This window comes from Cololabis saira, chromosome 20, assembly GCF_033807715.1.
Source record: "Cololabis saira isolate AMF1-May2022 chromosome 20, fColSai1.1, whole genome shotgun sequence".
NCBI lineage: Eukaryota > Metazoa > Chordata > Actinopteri > Beloniformes > Belonidae > Cololabis > Cololabis saira.
In genome coordinates this window covers 7,131,813-7,147,443 of record NC_084606.1, presented here as the reverse complement: position 1 = coordinate 7,147,443, position 15,631 = coordinate 7,131,813, and the positions used below count along the sequence as shown (strand labels likewise).

General features: G+C 42.7%; 1 protein-coding gene across 1 annotated transcript in view; it reads left to right on the top strand.

The window, feature by feature from the left end:
* Positions 1-1,383: 1,383 nt before the first annotated feature.
* Positions 1,384-15,631, top strand: part of LOC133420948 (coiled-coil domain-containing protein 171-like) — a gene marked incomplete at its 5' end in the record, with an annotated part of 31,393 nt that continues 17,145 nt past the window's right edge. Inside the window, 10 exons of the mRNA XM_061710827.1 lie at positions 1,384-1,533; positions 2,709-2,859; positions 5,012-5,160; positions 6,353-6,499; positions 7,300-7,392; positions 7,486-7,637; positions 9,887-10,025; positions 11,825-12,031; positions 12,099-12,188; positions 15,394-15,597. Coding sequence (XP_061566811.1) covers positions 1,384-1,533; positions 2,709-2,859; positions 5,012-5,160; positions 6,353-6,499; positions 7,300-7,392; positions 7,486-7,637; positions 9,887-10,025; positions 11,825-12,031; positions 12,099-12,188; positions 15,394-15,597 — 1,482 coding nt within the window. The remainder of the gene's footprint in view (positions 1,534-2,708; positions 2,860-5,011; positions 5,161-6,352; positions 6,500-7,299; positions 7,393-7,485; positions 7,638-9,886; positions 10,026-11,824; positions 12,032-12,098; positions 12,189-15,393; positions 15,598-15,631) is intronic.

The following is a 15,631-nucleotide window of genomic DNA, read 5'->3' as shown; positions in this document are numbered from 1 at the left end:
CTGGCTCATATCCTTCCTTCCTTCCTTCCTTCCTTCCTTCCTTCCTTCCTTCCTTCCTTCCTTCCTAAAACTAAACTTTACACAAAAACGTCATCAACGGGAATTTATCGTTTTTACCGTGAGATGACAAATTTGCACAGTTTTTGGAAATAAATATTATGTCCAAAGAAGCTTACTGTACCTATTTTAAATATGTTTGCACTTTATAGACGGTGACTGTATTCTTTAATGTGCATTGTTTTCTTATGTTGGCTTTTGGAGTCACAGGTTATTGTAGCATTATTAACAAGTCAGTGTTGCAACAAAATTTGTTAAAAGTAATGTAAGCTTTTTTTTATGTAAACATAAGCTCTGGAGAGGTCAGCTTTCTCTGATGATATAAAATATTCTACATTGTCAGTACCTCCAACCGTTGTTGCAAATGTTAAGTTTTGCACAGTTTTGTCAAGTAAATATTTTGTCCAAAGAGACTTAAACTTTTTTGGCACTTTATACTGTGACTGTTTCTGAAGGTTTTTTTTTTCTTCCAAGATTAAAGTATGGAAATTTTCAATCACATTTCTATGTTTCCACCCCTGTGTGTTCTGTGTTGTGACTAGTAGGTTTATTTTTCCTTGCCGTGTTAGTAATTGCTAATGTGTGTGGGGGTGTGTGTTTGCTTGTGTGCGTGCGCAGGCGCTCCTACCCACACTTTCATGCCACCCCTGTATAAGTCAGGGCCCCACTGGTGCCACCCCTGTCAAAAAAGTCTGGACACGCCCCTGACTAATAGGGCTAAATCTTAATTAAAACTGCTATTTAACAAACTACTGCTCTTTTTTATTGTCTCCAATCAGACTGCACATATTCTTTATACTGTATATTCTCATGTTTATAGTCTCAGCATAATTTACTACTTTACTGTGTACATATCTTCCATACTATATATATCTTTTCATAGTTTGTCACAGTTTACAAAACTGCTGCTCACTTTGCACACACTGTACCTCATTATTTTATTTTAAACGACTGTACATACCGCACTTTCTGCTTCTTTTCACTTCTGGTCAAATACTAACTGCATTTCGTTGTCTCAGTACGTGTACTCTGTGCAAGTACAATAAAGTTTAATCTAATCTAATTTATTACAATAGTTTCTGGCAAATGCAGATGAAAAACAACATATTTTCCTCTGTGAGATCGTTGACGTAACACAAATGAAAGGTTATATTTGCCTCACATTAACCTCACTACCACCAGATGTTTCTAAGTTTTTCATGAAGATAAAGACGAAAGACCCAGATTTCTGTTTTTCTCTTCAGGTTCACAGAAACTGTCGGTGAAGAGAAGCAGGGAAGAGATGGAGGAGGAGGAGGAGCGGAGAGGAGGAGGAGGAGGAAGGAGGATGAAGAGGAGAGGAGAGGACAGCGAGGAGGCGCTGAGCGGAGGTCGGCGTCGGAGGGAGGAGGAGGCGAGAGGCTGAGGAGGCTGCGGTGGAGAGTCAACCTGCTGGAGAAGCAGAAGCTGCAGCTGACGAGCAGCAGCAACCAGGAGGTGAGGAGGAGCCAGCTCCGACCTCCGGAGACGACCTCGGGGTTCGGAGGAGGAGCCAGCTTTTTAAAATCCGGCATAAATGTAAAGATAAATTAAATCAAATCAATCAAAATCAATCCAATGTGAACCACAACTGTGGGACAAAAAAAATTAAAGTTTTGTATGAAGACATAAAAACTACCTTTAAGGCAGTGGCAACCCAAGATGTTTTAGAGCCATATTGGACCAAAAACACAAAAAACAAATATGTCTGGAGCCGCAAAAAATGAAAAATCTTGTATCAGCCTTAGAATGAAGCCAACACATGCTGCATGTTTCTATATTAGTTATACCTGGGGGAAGATTTTTTTTTCATTATGCACTTCGAGAAAAAAGTCGAAATGTCGAGAAAAAAGTCAAAATTTCGAGGAAAAAGTCGAAATGTCAAGATTAATGTTGAAGTACAATCTTGAGAAAAAAGTCAAAATGTCGAGGAAAAAGTCAAAATTTCGAGAAAAAAGTTGAAATGTCGAGATTAATGTTGAAGTACAATCTCGAGAACAAAGTCGAAATGTTGAGAAAAAAGTCGAAATGTCGAGAAAAAAGTCAAGATTTCGAGAAAAAAGTTGAAATGTCGAGGAAAAAAAGTCAAAATTTCGAGAAAAAATTTGAAATGTTGAGATTAATGTTGAAGTACAATCTCGAGAAAAAAGTCGAAATGTTGAGAAAAAAGTTGAAATTTCGAGAAAAAAGTCGAAATGTCGAAAAGTAAAAATTTCGAGAAAAAAGTTGAAATGTCGAGATTAAAAAGGAAAGGTAAAAGGAAGAAAATAAGAAGGAAAAGAAGAAAAAAGAAGAAGAAAAAGAGAAAAAAAGAAGAAGAAAAAGAGAAAAAAAAGAAGAAAAAAAGGAAAAAAAACTTTTTTTTTTTAAAAAAGCTCCAGGGAGCCGCGGGTTGCCCACCCCTGCTTTAAGGCAATAAAAGTCACATTTATGAAAATAAATCACCAGAATATCTCAAACATCCCATAATTCTCTCCTTCTGATTGGATAAATCCTGAATCCTGGTGAAGTATTGATCCTGTGAAGGATCGTCAGAGCTGTCAATCACCCCGACCCACCGGTCTTCCTGGGATACGTCCCGGTCCGAGCCTCCCGGGGCGCTGGGTCCTAAAGGGCCGTGTGTTTGTGTCCAGGTATGCCGGCTGCAGGCGGAGGTGACCCGGCTCCGCTCGGGGGCGGAGCGGGCAGACGCTCAGGGGGCGGAGCTTCAGCACCAGCGCGCCCTCAACCAAAGAGACGCCAAGCGGATCGCCGAGCTCAGCCGGGACAAACAGGCGGCCACAGGTGAGGGAATCAGACGTGCGGCGGTTTGTCTGACCCTGAAGGACCAGGATGGCCGGATCGTCTCACACCAGAACTGTCTGGGTCCAGACCATGGTCCTGGTCCTCCACGTCTGTGTCTCCAGGGGCCTCATGTACAAAGAGTGCGTGGATTTCAATGTGAATCCGTGCGTGGAATTCTTGCGTACGCAAAAAAAAATTCAGATTCTCCAAACTGTGCGTAAGCCCAAATCCACGCACTATTTTGTTCACATTGTTATACTTATGAGAGAGTTGATCGCAGACATCCCCAATGTGTAAAACTCAATAAACGTGTACATTGGTCTTAATTCGTTAGTATATAATACGCGTGACAGTAAAGCGTGACAGTAAAGCGTGACAGTAAAGCGGAACGAGGACGGAGCCGTTTTTCATCCGCCAACTTAAATTCTGGTGTCGGTTCTTAAAATACAAACAAGAAAAGCAGAGTCTAATGATGCACTAATGCTGCTCATAAACATTCACAAACCCGTATGATCATAATAAAACCACAACTCTTCGCGGAATGCAACACAAAGCAAAGAAAAGCAATCCCCATAATGCAATGCAGCTTAAATCTGAAGAAATGCCCCCAAATAAATAATTTTTTCCAGGCCTCAACTTTTGACAGGACTATCTCCAGCTCACAGCCGATGTTTCTTTTAATTTGTTTTACCTGTTTTTGCAAGTTCCTTGTTAGGATGAGCGGTTTTTAATGGATAATTATCTTCATTATCATATTCAAACATATGTATTTGAGGGAGGAGACAGGGCGGAGTGTTATGCTCCCGCATGTACGCTCAAATCCACGCTGATTGTGATGTTCAAAGAAACCTGCGTGGATTTGGGCGTACGCACAGTTTTGAGAATCAGAATTTTTTTTTTTGCGTACGCAAGAATTCCACGCACGGATTCACGTTGAAATCCACGCACTCTCTGTACATGAGGCCTCTGGTCTGGTCCTCCAGGTCTGGGGCTTCATTTATAAAAGAGTGTGTAGGATTCATACTAAAAGTGCACTTGGGCCCAAAAGCCGAAAATGGCGGGCGCAAAAAAAAATTTGTATATAAAACCTGATTTATAAAACCCTGTGCACGCACACTTGCACGCAATGTTCGCTTTATAAATCACAGTCCAGCTGGAAGGCTGCGCAGGTGAATTCGCCTCATATCCCGCCCTCTACACGCCCACTTTCTACCATAAATGGTCAATGTAAACTACATGATGACTGTATTTGCATATAAATGAGCCTGCTGAGCATGCGCAGTGCCACCTGCAGCCTGTTTGGGCGTCAGGATGAATGAGACGTGTCGAGCCACCGTGCCACTAAATTTCACGGAGACTGAGATGGAGATGTTGTGGATGAGGTGGAGGCAGGAAAACCACATTATTTGGTGGTCACAGTAATGGCATCATTAACAAAAATAAAGCGAGTGAGTGGCAGCTCGTCATTGCTGCTGTAAACACCGTGAGTGCCACGGACAGATATATGGTTGAGCGATAGCGCTAAAACGTCAGATTTTCAGATTAAGAAGCTCAAGAATGAGATCAAGTCATATTTAGGCAGAAACAACTTTTCATTAACTGTATTTGGCCTTCAATCAATTATTGGCAGGTAAAAAGACCCATTTTCAGGGGAGAAATCAGATTCTGGCAGGCAATCACGTTTTGGCATGCCACCGGCCCGGCGTGTCCTGCACCGCGGCTGCAGCAGCAGCACCAGAGTCCTGACTGACGCTGAGCTTCACACACAGAGGGACACGATCAGCGCTATTATATTCTAAGTCTGATATGTGATGACATTAAAAGTATGACATGAATCTGGCTTCATTTCACCACCTCACTGCCTGCATCACCAGTTCCCCATATCTTAAAATTGTTCGTGCGCTAGGATCAAAGTGTGCGTAAAGATACGCACATTTTCCCGTTAGTTTTTTTTCTTTTAATCCCAACCTTTGCGTAGAAGGTGGCGTGCACATCTTTCAAGCCCTGTTTTGTGCGCAAGCGAGCTTTATAGATGAGGCCCCTGGTCCTCAGCTCACCGGGTTCTGAGCACTGATTTTAGGGGCGGTTATGTCAGTCGGCTGACCCGTTGTCATGGTTACACACGGAAACAGATGTTGTGTGTCTGTGTCAGAGCGAGCGGCGGAGCTGCAGAAGGTTCTGCACATGACGCGGCAGGCCCGGGACGGGGACCAGCATGCCTTGCAGCAGGAGGTGGAGGAGCGCGACCAGCTGATCCAGAACTTCAGCTCCGAGAACCAGCGGCTGCACGGCCTGCTGCAGGTTGGACACGCCCACACCAGCTCTACAGGATCCTGATAAGACTGATATCAGGGCGCCGCGGGGCCTTAAAAAGTTTTACATTCCATTTTGCTAAAATAAGGTTTTAAATGTCTTAATTTGTCTTAAATCTCAATCCAAGGGTCTTAATATTTTAATCTTAATTTTAGAGGGAATTTATCCGGTCATCATTAAAACGTTTTCTTACAATTTGAAAAGGAAAAGTTGATTTAACCCTCGTGCTGTCTTTGGGTTAAGGGAGGGTGAAGGGAGAAAAGAAGGAATGAAGAAAGGGAGAAAAGATGGAAGGAAGGAAAGAAGGAAGTAAGTAGGAAAGGAGAAAAGGAAAGAAGGAAGGAAGTAGGAAAGGGAGTAAGGAAGGGAGAAAAGATGGAAGGAAGGAAAGAAGGAAGGAAGTAGGAAAGGAGAAAAAGGAAAGAAGGAAGGAAGTAGGAAAGGGAGTAAGGAAGGGAGAAAAGATGGAAGGAAGGGAGAAAGGAAGGAAAAAAGGGAGAAAAGGAAAGAAGAGAGGGAGGAAGGAATGGAGAAAAGGAAAGAAAGAAGGGAGGGAAGAAGGAAGGAATGGAGAAAATATGGAAAGAAGGAAGGAAAAGCAAAGAAGGTAATAAAGGAATGAATGACGAAAGTGAGGTAGGAAGAAAAAGGAGTAAAGGAGGGTAAAAAAGGAGGAAAAGAGGAAAGGAAGAAGGAAGGAGAGAGCATGGCAGGAGGAAAGAAGGATAGAAGAATTGGGTCATTTTTAACCAAAGATAGTACAAGGGTTAATAGTTTTGAGGAGAATTAAACCTGTTTACAGTTTTAAGACGCCTCAGTCGGGGTTGCCAGGTTGAGCGGGTTTCAGCACAATTTGGAGGGTTGATAAAATCTGGGCAGCCTTTCCTGGTTTTTACAAAATATTTAGGAGAAATTATTAACAAAAAAGTTTCCATTATGGCAGAGAAAAGTAGAAACTAGTGGAGCTTTAATCTGCTCAAATCTGCTTCATTCTCGTATGACTTGAAATTTATTCCGCATTTAATAATTGACGGTTTTAACATAGAGAATGTCTGATTTACGCTGGTTTTTCATTATTTCGTTGGGTTTTACATCACGTTTGGGCTGGAACCTGTCAGATCTGGCAACCTGGAGCTCAGCGCTGGGTTGTTCTGACTGTTCTGAGTCCTCTGGCCCCCAGGAGCAGGCGGAGGCTCTGGAGGAGACGGAGAAGAGGAGGCTGGAGCTGCAGGCGGAGCTGGAGGAGGAGGCGGGGCTTATCCAGCGCCAGAACCAAGAGCTGCAGTACCTGACGGAGAGGGAGGAGCGGAGCCGCAGGGAGAAGGAGGTGAGGGAGGAGGGGCCAGAGGGGTTGTGGGCGGGGCCAGAGGGCAGAGGTGGGTAGAGGAGCCAAAAATTGTACTCAAGTAAAAGTACTGTTACTTCAGAATAATATGACTCAAGTAGAAGTAAAAAGTAGTCATCCAAATAATTACTTGAGTAAAAGTAAAAAAGTACTTGGTGAAAAAACTACTCAAGTACTGAGTAACTGTTGAGCAACGTCTGATTTATTTTTTTAACACAACCATTCAAACAGACAAGTACAAAATAATCATCTTCAGGCAAATTAAATCAATAAAATAATAAAATAAATTAGTAAAAAATAAAAAAAATGCTTAAATTAAAATAATCTTAAAGTAAATTAAAGTACTTTAATAAATAATAAAATAAATAAAATAATAACAGAATAAAAAAATAAATTAAGCACAAGTAGCACAAAATTTCAACTACTAGAAACTCTGTGTGTTTGAGTCTGTGTAAATGTGACAAAACATGCAAAAACAAACATTTTTCCCAAAGAATCACCCAGTGATGTCATGAGATTGACGCGTACGTGGATAAAAGGATAAAAGAAAAGTAACAGCTCAACGTAGCCTAATGTAGCGGAGTAAGAGGAACAGTTTCTTCTTCACAAAACTACTCCTAAAGTACAACATTTCCCAAAACTTACTCAAGTAAATGTAACGGAGTAAATGTAACTCGTTACTACCAACCTCTGCCAGAGGGATCATGGGCGGGGCCAGACGAGGCTGAGGTTCTGATGGAGGCGTGATCTTCCCGGGGCTGATGAGTTTGTGCGTCCCACAGCGGGCCGACCAGTGGGCGGCCTCCCTGGAGACGGGGCTGGAGGCGGAGCGAGCGGCTCACCTGGAGTCCAAGTTCAGCTGCGAGGTCGTCCAGGTAACACGGAAACAACAACATCACCGGTAAGTGTGCCGGAGCCCCCGACCCGCTGCATGCTAACGTCTCGTCTGTGGTCGTGTGACCCGCCAGCTGCGGCTGCGGGACCTGGAGGCGGCGGTGGCGGCGGAGCGGTCGGGCCAGCAGGAGGCGCGGGCCGACCTGGAGGCTCAGGTCCGGGAGGTGGAGGCGGCGCTCGGCCGGGAGAGGGAGCGGGGGGGCGGCGCCGAGCGCGCTCTGCAACGGTGGGTAACAGCGTCAGGTCCCAGCACCGACGTGTGCTCAGGTTCTGACTAGGGATGGGAATCGAGAACCGGTTCTTGTTGAGAACCGGTTCCCTGTGTTTCAATTCCTTGGAATTGAAACTTAACGATTCCCTTAACGATTCCAGTGTGCGTGAATGACGTCACCGCATTCGCGCCCAGCATGACAACATGGGAACAAAGCGGTAGGGATGGGCGGTATGGACTAAAAAATGTATCACGATCATTTCTGGCATTTATCCCGATAACGATAAAAATGACGATTAAAAAAAAAAAAACACCAATTCAACTCAATCTTTGAAACGATAAATCTATCACCGCATTCAGTCTTTGGAGCCCCCAAATCACTGCTCTAAAAGATACTAAATACTACTAAACTACACCAATTAAATTGAATTAATAAAAACCAATTAAATGAGTTTCACCTGTACTGCAAAACTGGAATGACTCAGATCCGCCATGTTTGTTACACAAACACATAACAACGGGAATTTATCTTTCTTTCTTTCTTTCTTTCTTTCTTTCTTTCTTTCTTTCTTTCTTTCTTTCTTTCTTTCTTTCTTTCTTTCTTTCTTTCTTTCTTTCTTTCTTTCTGGCACATTTCCTTCCTTCCTTCCTTCCTTCCTTCCTTCCTTCCTTCCTTCCTTCCTTCCTTCCTTCCTTCCTTCCTTCCTTCCTTCCTTCCTTCCTTCCTTCCTTCCTTCCTTCCTTCCTTCCTTCCTTCTTTCCTTCCTTCCTTCCTTCCTTCACGTACGTTGTGCGTGGATTTAACACAGAACCATAAATCAGCTTTACACAAAAACGTCATCAACAGGAATTTATCCTTTTTACCGCGAGATACAAATTCTTACCGTGGGGAATTTTTTTGACGGTTTATCGTGAACGGTAAAATATCACCCATTCCTACAAAGCGGCATGCTCGAAAGTTTGGTTACATTTTACCAAAAAGGATGACAACAGGGCGACAATACTTGCAATGTGGACATTTCAACAAAGGGAGGAAACAACAAAGGCTCGGCTGGCTGGGGCGCTGGGAGCGCGGAGTCGGCACAGCATGTGGCGGGAAGAGCCCTAACGGATGCTGCAGCTCGTTAGGGCTGGGCGATATGGACCAAAAGTCATATCTCGATATTTTCTAGCTGAATGGCGATACTCGATGTATATCGATATTTTCTCTGTGCCATAATTGGGGTTTCCCCCAAAGCATTGTAGCATAGCATCTCTGTTAGCTTCATTTTTCTGAGGCAAATTCTTAAAAAAACAAATTTAATACAAATACAAAGCCTCGTGCCAAATGTCACACAGGTTCCTTTATTAACAGAGGTCTGCACAATATCAAAATGTATAAAACAAATGAAATAAAAATAAACTGCCTGCATATATAGAATAAAAATGCTTCTTGAATAAAATAAAACAAATATCCCTTTCCTGCATAACAATTAAATTAAAATACACTGCAATTAATACAATGTAGACAGTAACAGGCAGACTTTTCCACTGAGGTTGACAGTTGTGCAAATAACAAAACATTTGTGCAAATCTCAAATAAAACATTCAAGTCAATTTGTCACAAAATAAGCTATATCAAAATCATAAAAAAAAAAAAAAAATTCTCGATATAAACGATATTGTCTCGTACCATATCGCGTTTGAAAATATATCGATATATATTAAAATCTCGATATATCGCCCAGCCCTACAGCTCGTCAGCTCATCTATGGAGAAGTTAAAGAGCATCTCCCGCTAGCTTCTCCTTCATCAAGGCAGGGAAGAGAATCAGGCCAGAATAGATGAATGTCACCGACCAGTGACTAAGTTTGTGGTGTTGAACATGTTACTGGACATTCTTGTGTAATTGCCACAGAATAATTTGTTGTATTTAGTTAATTTCTACAGAAGAATATTTATTTTATTATTATTATTTTATATTAAATACGATATTTTATATTACAAATAATTTTGTGGGGACCCCCTGGCACCATCGAGGAGCCCAAGGCTGGGGCGTCTTAAGACCTCACTTGTATTTTTTTGGTTCAAATATATAAAACAAAGTTGATGCTAATCGACCTGTTTGTTCTCCTTTTTTCCAAATGAGAATCGATAAGAGAATCGATAAAGAATCAAATCGTTAAACAGAATCGAAAATGGAATCGGAATCGGAAAAATCTTATAAATTCCCATCCTTAGTTCTGACCTACGTTGGTTCAGGTTCTGACCCGACGCGTGTTCAGGTTGCAGGCGGAGCTCCAGCAGTGTCGGGCTGAGAACATGGTTGCCTTGGAAACCCAGAAGAAGGCGACCTCTGACCTGGCAGAGAGGCTGAAGGAGGAGGAGAGACGGCACGCCCACACACGCTCGCTGCTGGAGGAGGTAACGAAGAGTCCAGAACCAGAACCAGAACCAGCATCCTCCTCACGACGTGACCAGGGTTCTCCTAGTTTATACTTTAGTTTATTGTTTTGCACAGTTTTAAAGGGGACCTATTATGGTATTTAATGTATATTTTAAACAGGCCTTGAATGTCTTAAAAACAATGTAAAGCTTGTTTTTTCTACATAAATCAGAAATTCAGCCTGTGGGCCATGTCTCTAGTTTTCCCGCTTCTAGCCTCATTATCTGTGAGTGATTCTGAGGGGGCGGGGCTATGATAATGAGGCTCTGTGCTGATTGGCTGCCTGAATGACGTGTAGCAGGGGAGGGAACAAAGCCTCTCCGGGCAGAAGAGCAGCGGCTCCGTACACGATTTAAGCGTGTCCCAAGCCAGGGAGCTTCTGCGACAAAATCAATTCCATTTCTTTATTTTTTTTGTATTGGACTGTCCTAACTGGCCACGAGTTTAACAGTTTCAGTGTGGACAGAGAGCGTCCGATGTCACGCAGCTCGACGCGATAGTCGGACGCTCTCATGCAGTTACACGGTGTAAACGGATCTTAAAGCCTGATTTACGGTTCTGCGTTAAATCGACGCGTACCCTACGCCGTAGGCTCTGTGTTGGTGTAACGCGGAACCATAAATCAGCCTTTAGTCACCTCGTCTTCACACTAATTCACACAGGAAGATTTAATTGAATTCTAAACAGGTACACCACAGTTATTTACTCCAATTCCTCATCATTTCATTTCTTATGTTACAAGACAAATGAATCATGTTAACTGTAAAGAAATCACAACACTGAATTTTCACAAATGGCGACTTTATTGTTAAAAAAAAACAAAAAAATACATTAATGCACTATTGCTGGCTCGAGGAAGGGCCGTGCGTCTTCTAAAGGTGTCGTTGAAGCTTCAGGTGCTTGGAAGATCTGAAACCATAAACAGAAGAAAAATTACTAATAGAGCTCTGGTGTTCCCTAACAGGTAACACCGGAGCTAAGCTAAATACTTAGCACATGCAAAGATCATACTTGTAGACAAATATAAATAACATAAAAAAAGTTAACGTCACTTACCGCTGACTCGTGTGCAGTTGCCGGGTCCGTACTGTTGGAACTGATCCTTTTATGAGGGTAAATGTCGATGCAAAACCTAATTTCTACTGTCCCCTCGCTGTGGAAACAGCCACCGCTTCCAACCAATGGCTGAAGCTCCAGCCGGCGGAGATAGTTGTGGGCGCGGTTTCAGCAGCGGAGGAGACCGAGGCGTGGTTTGCATTTTGGTGACACAACGAAAATGCACAAATCTGAACGGCTCGTAAATGTCACATGACACTGGAAGGATCCTCCGGGCGGGGAGAACAGACCCTGCAAAATTTGGTTGCTTTCCACTTTATATGTGTTAAAGCAAGAAAAAACCTGTTTTTCATAATAGGTCCCCTTTAAAGGTATACAAGAAAATATCAAAGATAAAAACTTTACGGTGCAGGAAGAGGCAAAAAACCCAATGGGCTTATTTGAAGCCTCCACGTGTTATAAAGATCACAAGATTTACATACAAAAACAAAAAGTAAAACTACACAAAAGTGACTCTGTGAGCAGAATTTTTTGAAGAGTTGTAGGAAAAGTATTTGCCCAAACTATATTACAATATGGGAGATAAGGATAAATTAAACTATAATAAAGTGTAAGGAGACAAATCGTCGTGACAAGATGACTAACACACCTTTTAAATGCCAATAGATTTTTTATCAATTTGTTCTCTCCAACTCAAACTCTCATCAACAATAATCCCCAGGCCACCAGGCGGCGCTCCGACTCCGACGAGGCTCTTCTGAGCGTCGCCAGGCGACTCAGAGACGCAGCGACACCCGGCGGCCGCACAGACGAGCCCTCGGCGCAGCCTGCAATGCATGATGGGAACCCGAGTCCCGCTGAAGTCCTGCAGCTGCTGACGACGACCCTCATCAGCTACCGGCGCAGCCTGGAGGATTCTGGGAAACGGGTACGGCCTCCTAACTCCCCCCGGTTCCTGGTTCCCCCACCGTTCCTCACCTCTCTGATCCCCCCAGGTCCAGGACCTGAACTCTGCCTCCCAGAAGCTCCGGGAGGAGAACCGGGCCCTGCAGCAGCTGACCCGGGACCAGACGGCCCGGATCCATGTGAGCTCGCTTCTGTTCATGTCAGGACGCTCTTTAGTTTTAGTTAGTTTAGTTTAAAGCAGCACTATGTAACTTTTCCACCTTAATCTAATATTTCATCATCATCATTGTGATGGAACATCAACTTCCAACAGGTTTAATGAACCTCTGTCATGGTCTGAGGGGTCTGTATCGCCTTCACTGGCACTATGTAACTTTGAGGAGCATGGTAGGAACCCTTCCACACTAAAAAACTACACATTTTTACGGCTTTGACTGCTTTATGTCACTTCCCCCTCCTTCCCGATTCGTAGTGGAGACGAAAGCTGGGCGGGGCGTGGAGCGAGAGCTCAGCAGAAGCTGGAATCATGGCCGAAGCAGCGGAAAAATCGAAGAAAATAAAAGTTTTATCGGAGGAGGCGAAAAAAGAAATCGGGAGAGTAACAAGCTAAATGCCCGGACAAAAACAATAAATAAATAGAAAAAATAAAATGCCCGGACAAGAATAAACATTGGCCCGGCGTTCACTCGCTGGCGTGAGCTGAAAGACGGGGAGGGATGTCCGACAAGAGAGACAGAATTGTTATGATACAAATGTAAATGTAGAGTTCTATGTTCAATAAGAATCTAAATTAGAATGTTTTCACATACAGGGGATTCATCTTGGGTTCTAGTATTTTTCCTGAGAACTGTAAAATTGTGCAGGGCTGATCTGCAAAATATAAGGAATGGGCATTCAGTTATTCACAGGTTATAAAGTATTTTTTTATTTTGTCAGTAAGTATGTTGGACTACTAATTTATGACGAAGTCTCTAAAAAACGTGACAGGAAAAAGGTGCAGAGCGTATGAGTTTGTAGGGCGCATTATCTCGCTGAAACAACTTAATAAAACCAAGTTGAACTTAGTGATTTTCAACATCGTCATATTATATTATTTAGCCAAAAATAGATACATTACCTCTTCATTATCCATCCTGCAAACGACCGCTGAAAACAGAAAAGTAGTTTTGAAAGTCCGTCCGGTCTTCTCTCATCAAAACAAATGCAGCGACGGGGACAGGAGTTTTCCAGCAGTACGCGCTGGTGCTCATGGGAAATGTAGTGTTCTTTCTGGTAAAGCACTACCGATTTTGTCCAAAGGAGCCGCCAAACTCAACAAAAGCTGAAAGTTACATTGTGCTGATTTAAGTTTATTTCAGTCATATATACCTTTCAACATATTAATGCATATACTGTACTTAAACTTGCATACATTCTGTACATGTACACACTCTTTTCCCCTTTTTTCAATTACAGCCATAACTCCCAAATATAAATGCACATAATGATTTTTTGAACATAACAAAGGAAATACTTTGCTTACGTTTGAGATCAACACTATTCCACAGCTGGACCCCTTTAAAAGAAATACATCTTCTTTTAACTTCTTTTATCGCTTTTGGTAACAAAAATCTGCATACACCTCTTAACTCATATTTACGCTATGAAAAACTTCTGCACACTGCCTGGTAGCTTTCATTATTTACTTTTAGATTCTGGTTTTGGAAGCTGATCTGTCTCCCGTGGAACTCTGTAATATGATATATAACATACTTATATATTATATTATATTATATTACTGTATATTCACAGTGAGTCCCGATAACTTCACCGTCACTTCTATTGCTCTGCAGTATTCACCTCAGATATTTGTTCACATCAGCTGTAATTCATTTATTAATATTTATTTATTATTTATTATTTATTCACGTCTGCAAAAACAATCCAGAAACGTTGGACAGTAAAGCTTCTACCCCCTTGGATAGTTTCCAGTCCTTCCAAAGTTGTTCTGACGGAGACCAAATATGTGTCATTTCCAGCGTTAGTTTGGTCGGTTAGACGTGTAAACGTGTCTGAATGTGTCCAGTCTTGTCTTACCTGGTTTCTGCATCACAGACATTGACACTGATACAACCCCAGACCGGTCTGGAGCCTGGATCTGGACCGGTTGATCTAGAATCTGACTGGGAACATAAATCAGAGCGTCATCTGCATATAACCTGATGTTTGGATTAATTAACACAAGATCACGCGTGTTATCATGTAGAATTAAAGAAGCAGAGGTCCTCATCCAGAGCCCTGTGGTACTCCTCTGCTGGTACAATCCATGTTTCCATGGTGGTGGCCAGTGTTGTGCTAATTACTGACAAATAGTAACTAGTTACCGTTACTAGTTACTTCATTAAAAAAGTAACTCAGTTACTTAGACCAAAAAGTAATGCGTTACTATGAAAAGTAACTATTTAGTTACTTTAAATAAAAACATTTTTTTTAAATGCTCCCATTAAAGCCCCTCTAGCTTAATTTCAGCAGGTACTGTATGGATTTACATTGTGCATCGTGTTCTGCATTCTGATTGGCTAAACAGTCTCTCCGCTTCTTCACTTCCTGTGTCATTAACGTTGGTTGCTTAGCAACAAGCTGAAAACGGCCAATGAGCTTCAGCAGCAGCTGAAGAACGGGACTCTTTGATGAATCGTTCATTACAATCTCAAATATAATCAATGGTGGCATGTCGGTTTATAAGAATCTTTTTGCCCAGAAGAAAAAAGAGCGACAAAACGACCCATAACTATTTTCTTCTCTCGAAAAAACCCACCTGCACCGCGGCTTTAGGAGAAAAAAACGCTACAGTCGGGATGCAGCGGCGCAGTCAGAAGAGCAGTGAAATACGTGAGAGGCGGTGCTGATCTCCGCAATTTGAAGCCTTCTATAATAATTGTAAAAAGAATTTCACTTATCACGGGTTCTTTTTGGAACGTAACCGCTGCCAAAAAAACGAGGGATTACTGTAATGACGATATCTCCACGTTGCGAAACTCGCCTTCTCTCTGCTCGCCATGACCGTCACGTTTTTGAAAGCACACACAAACACCCACTACGTTTCCTCTGGTCTCCGCGTGCGGGGAAAAAAGGCTTCACTGTAGCCAGAAATAACATAAACATAATAAGCGTCGTCTGCATTACAATAGTTTCTGGCATAATAAGCGTCATCTGCATATAACCTGATGTTTGGATTAATTAACACAAGATCATGCATGTTATCATGTAGAATTAAAGAAGCAGAGGTCCTCATCCAGAGCCCTGTGGTACTCCTCAGCTAGTACAGGCCCAGAGAAGCTGCCCCAGAAGGGGTCGGGTCGGTCGGGGGGGCCACCGAGATCACGCTCTGCCTCTTTCCTGCAGGAGTCTCAGCAGGTGTTGGCCGGACTGCAGGAGGAGGTGACTCGTTTGCACCAGGAGACCTCTGATTGGTCGGTGCAGAGTAAAGATCTGCAGGTGGAGCTGCAGAAGGAGAAGGAGGAGAGGCAGAAGGAGGAGGAGAAGCAGAGAGAGGAGAGAGAAGAAGAAATACGGAAGATGACGGAGTGCTACACGAAAGAGTCGAAGGTGATCGTCATTCTCTCCCTGCAGCAGTAACGTC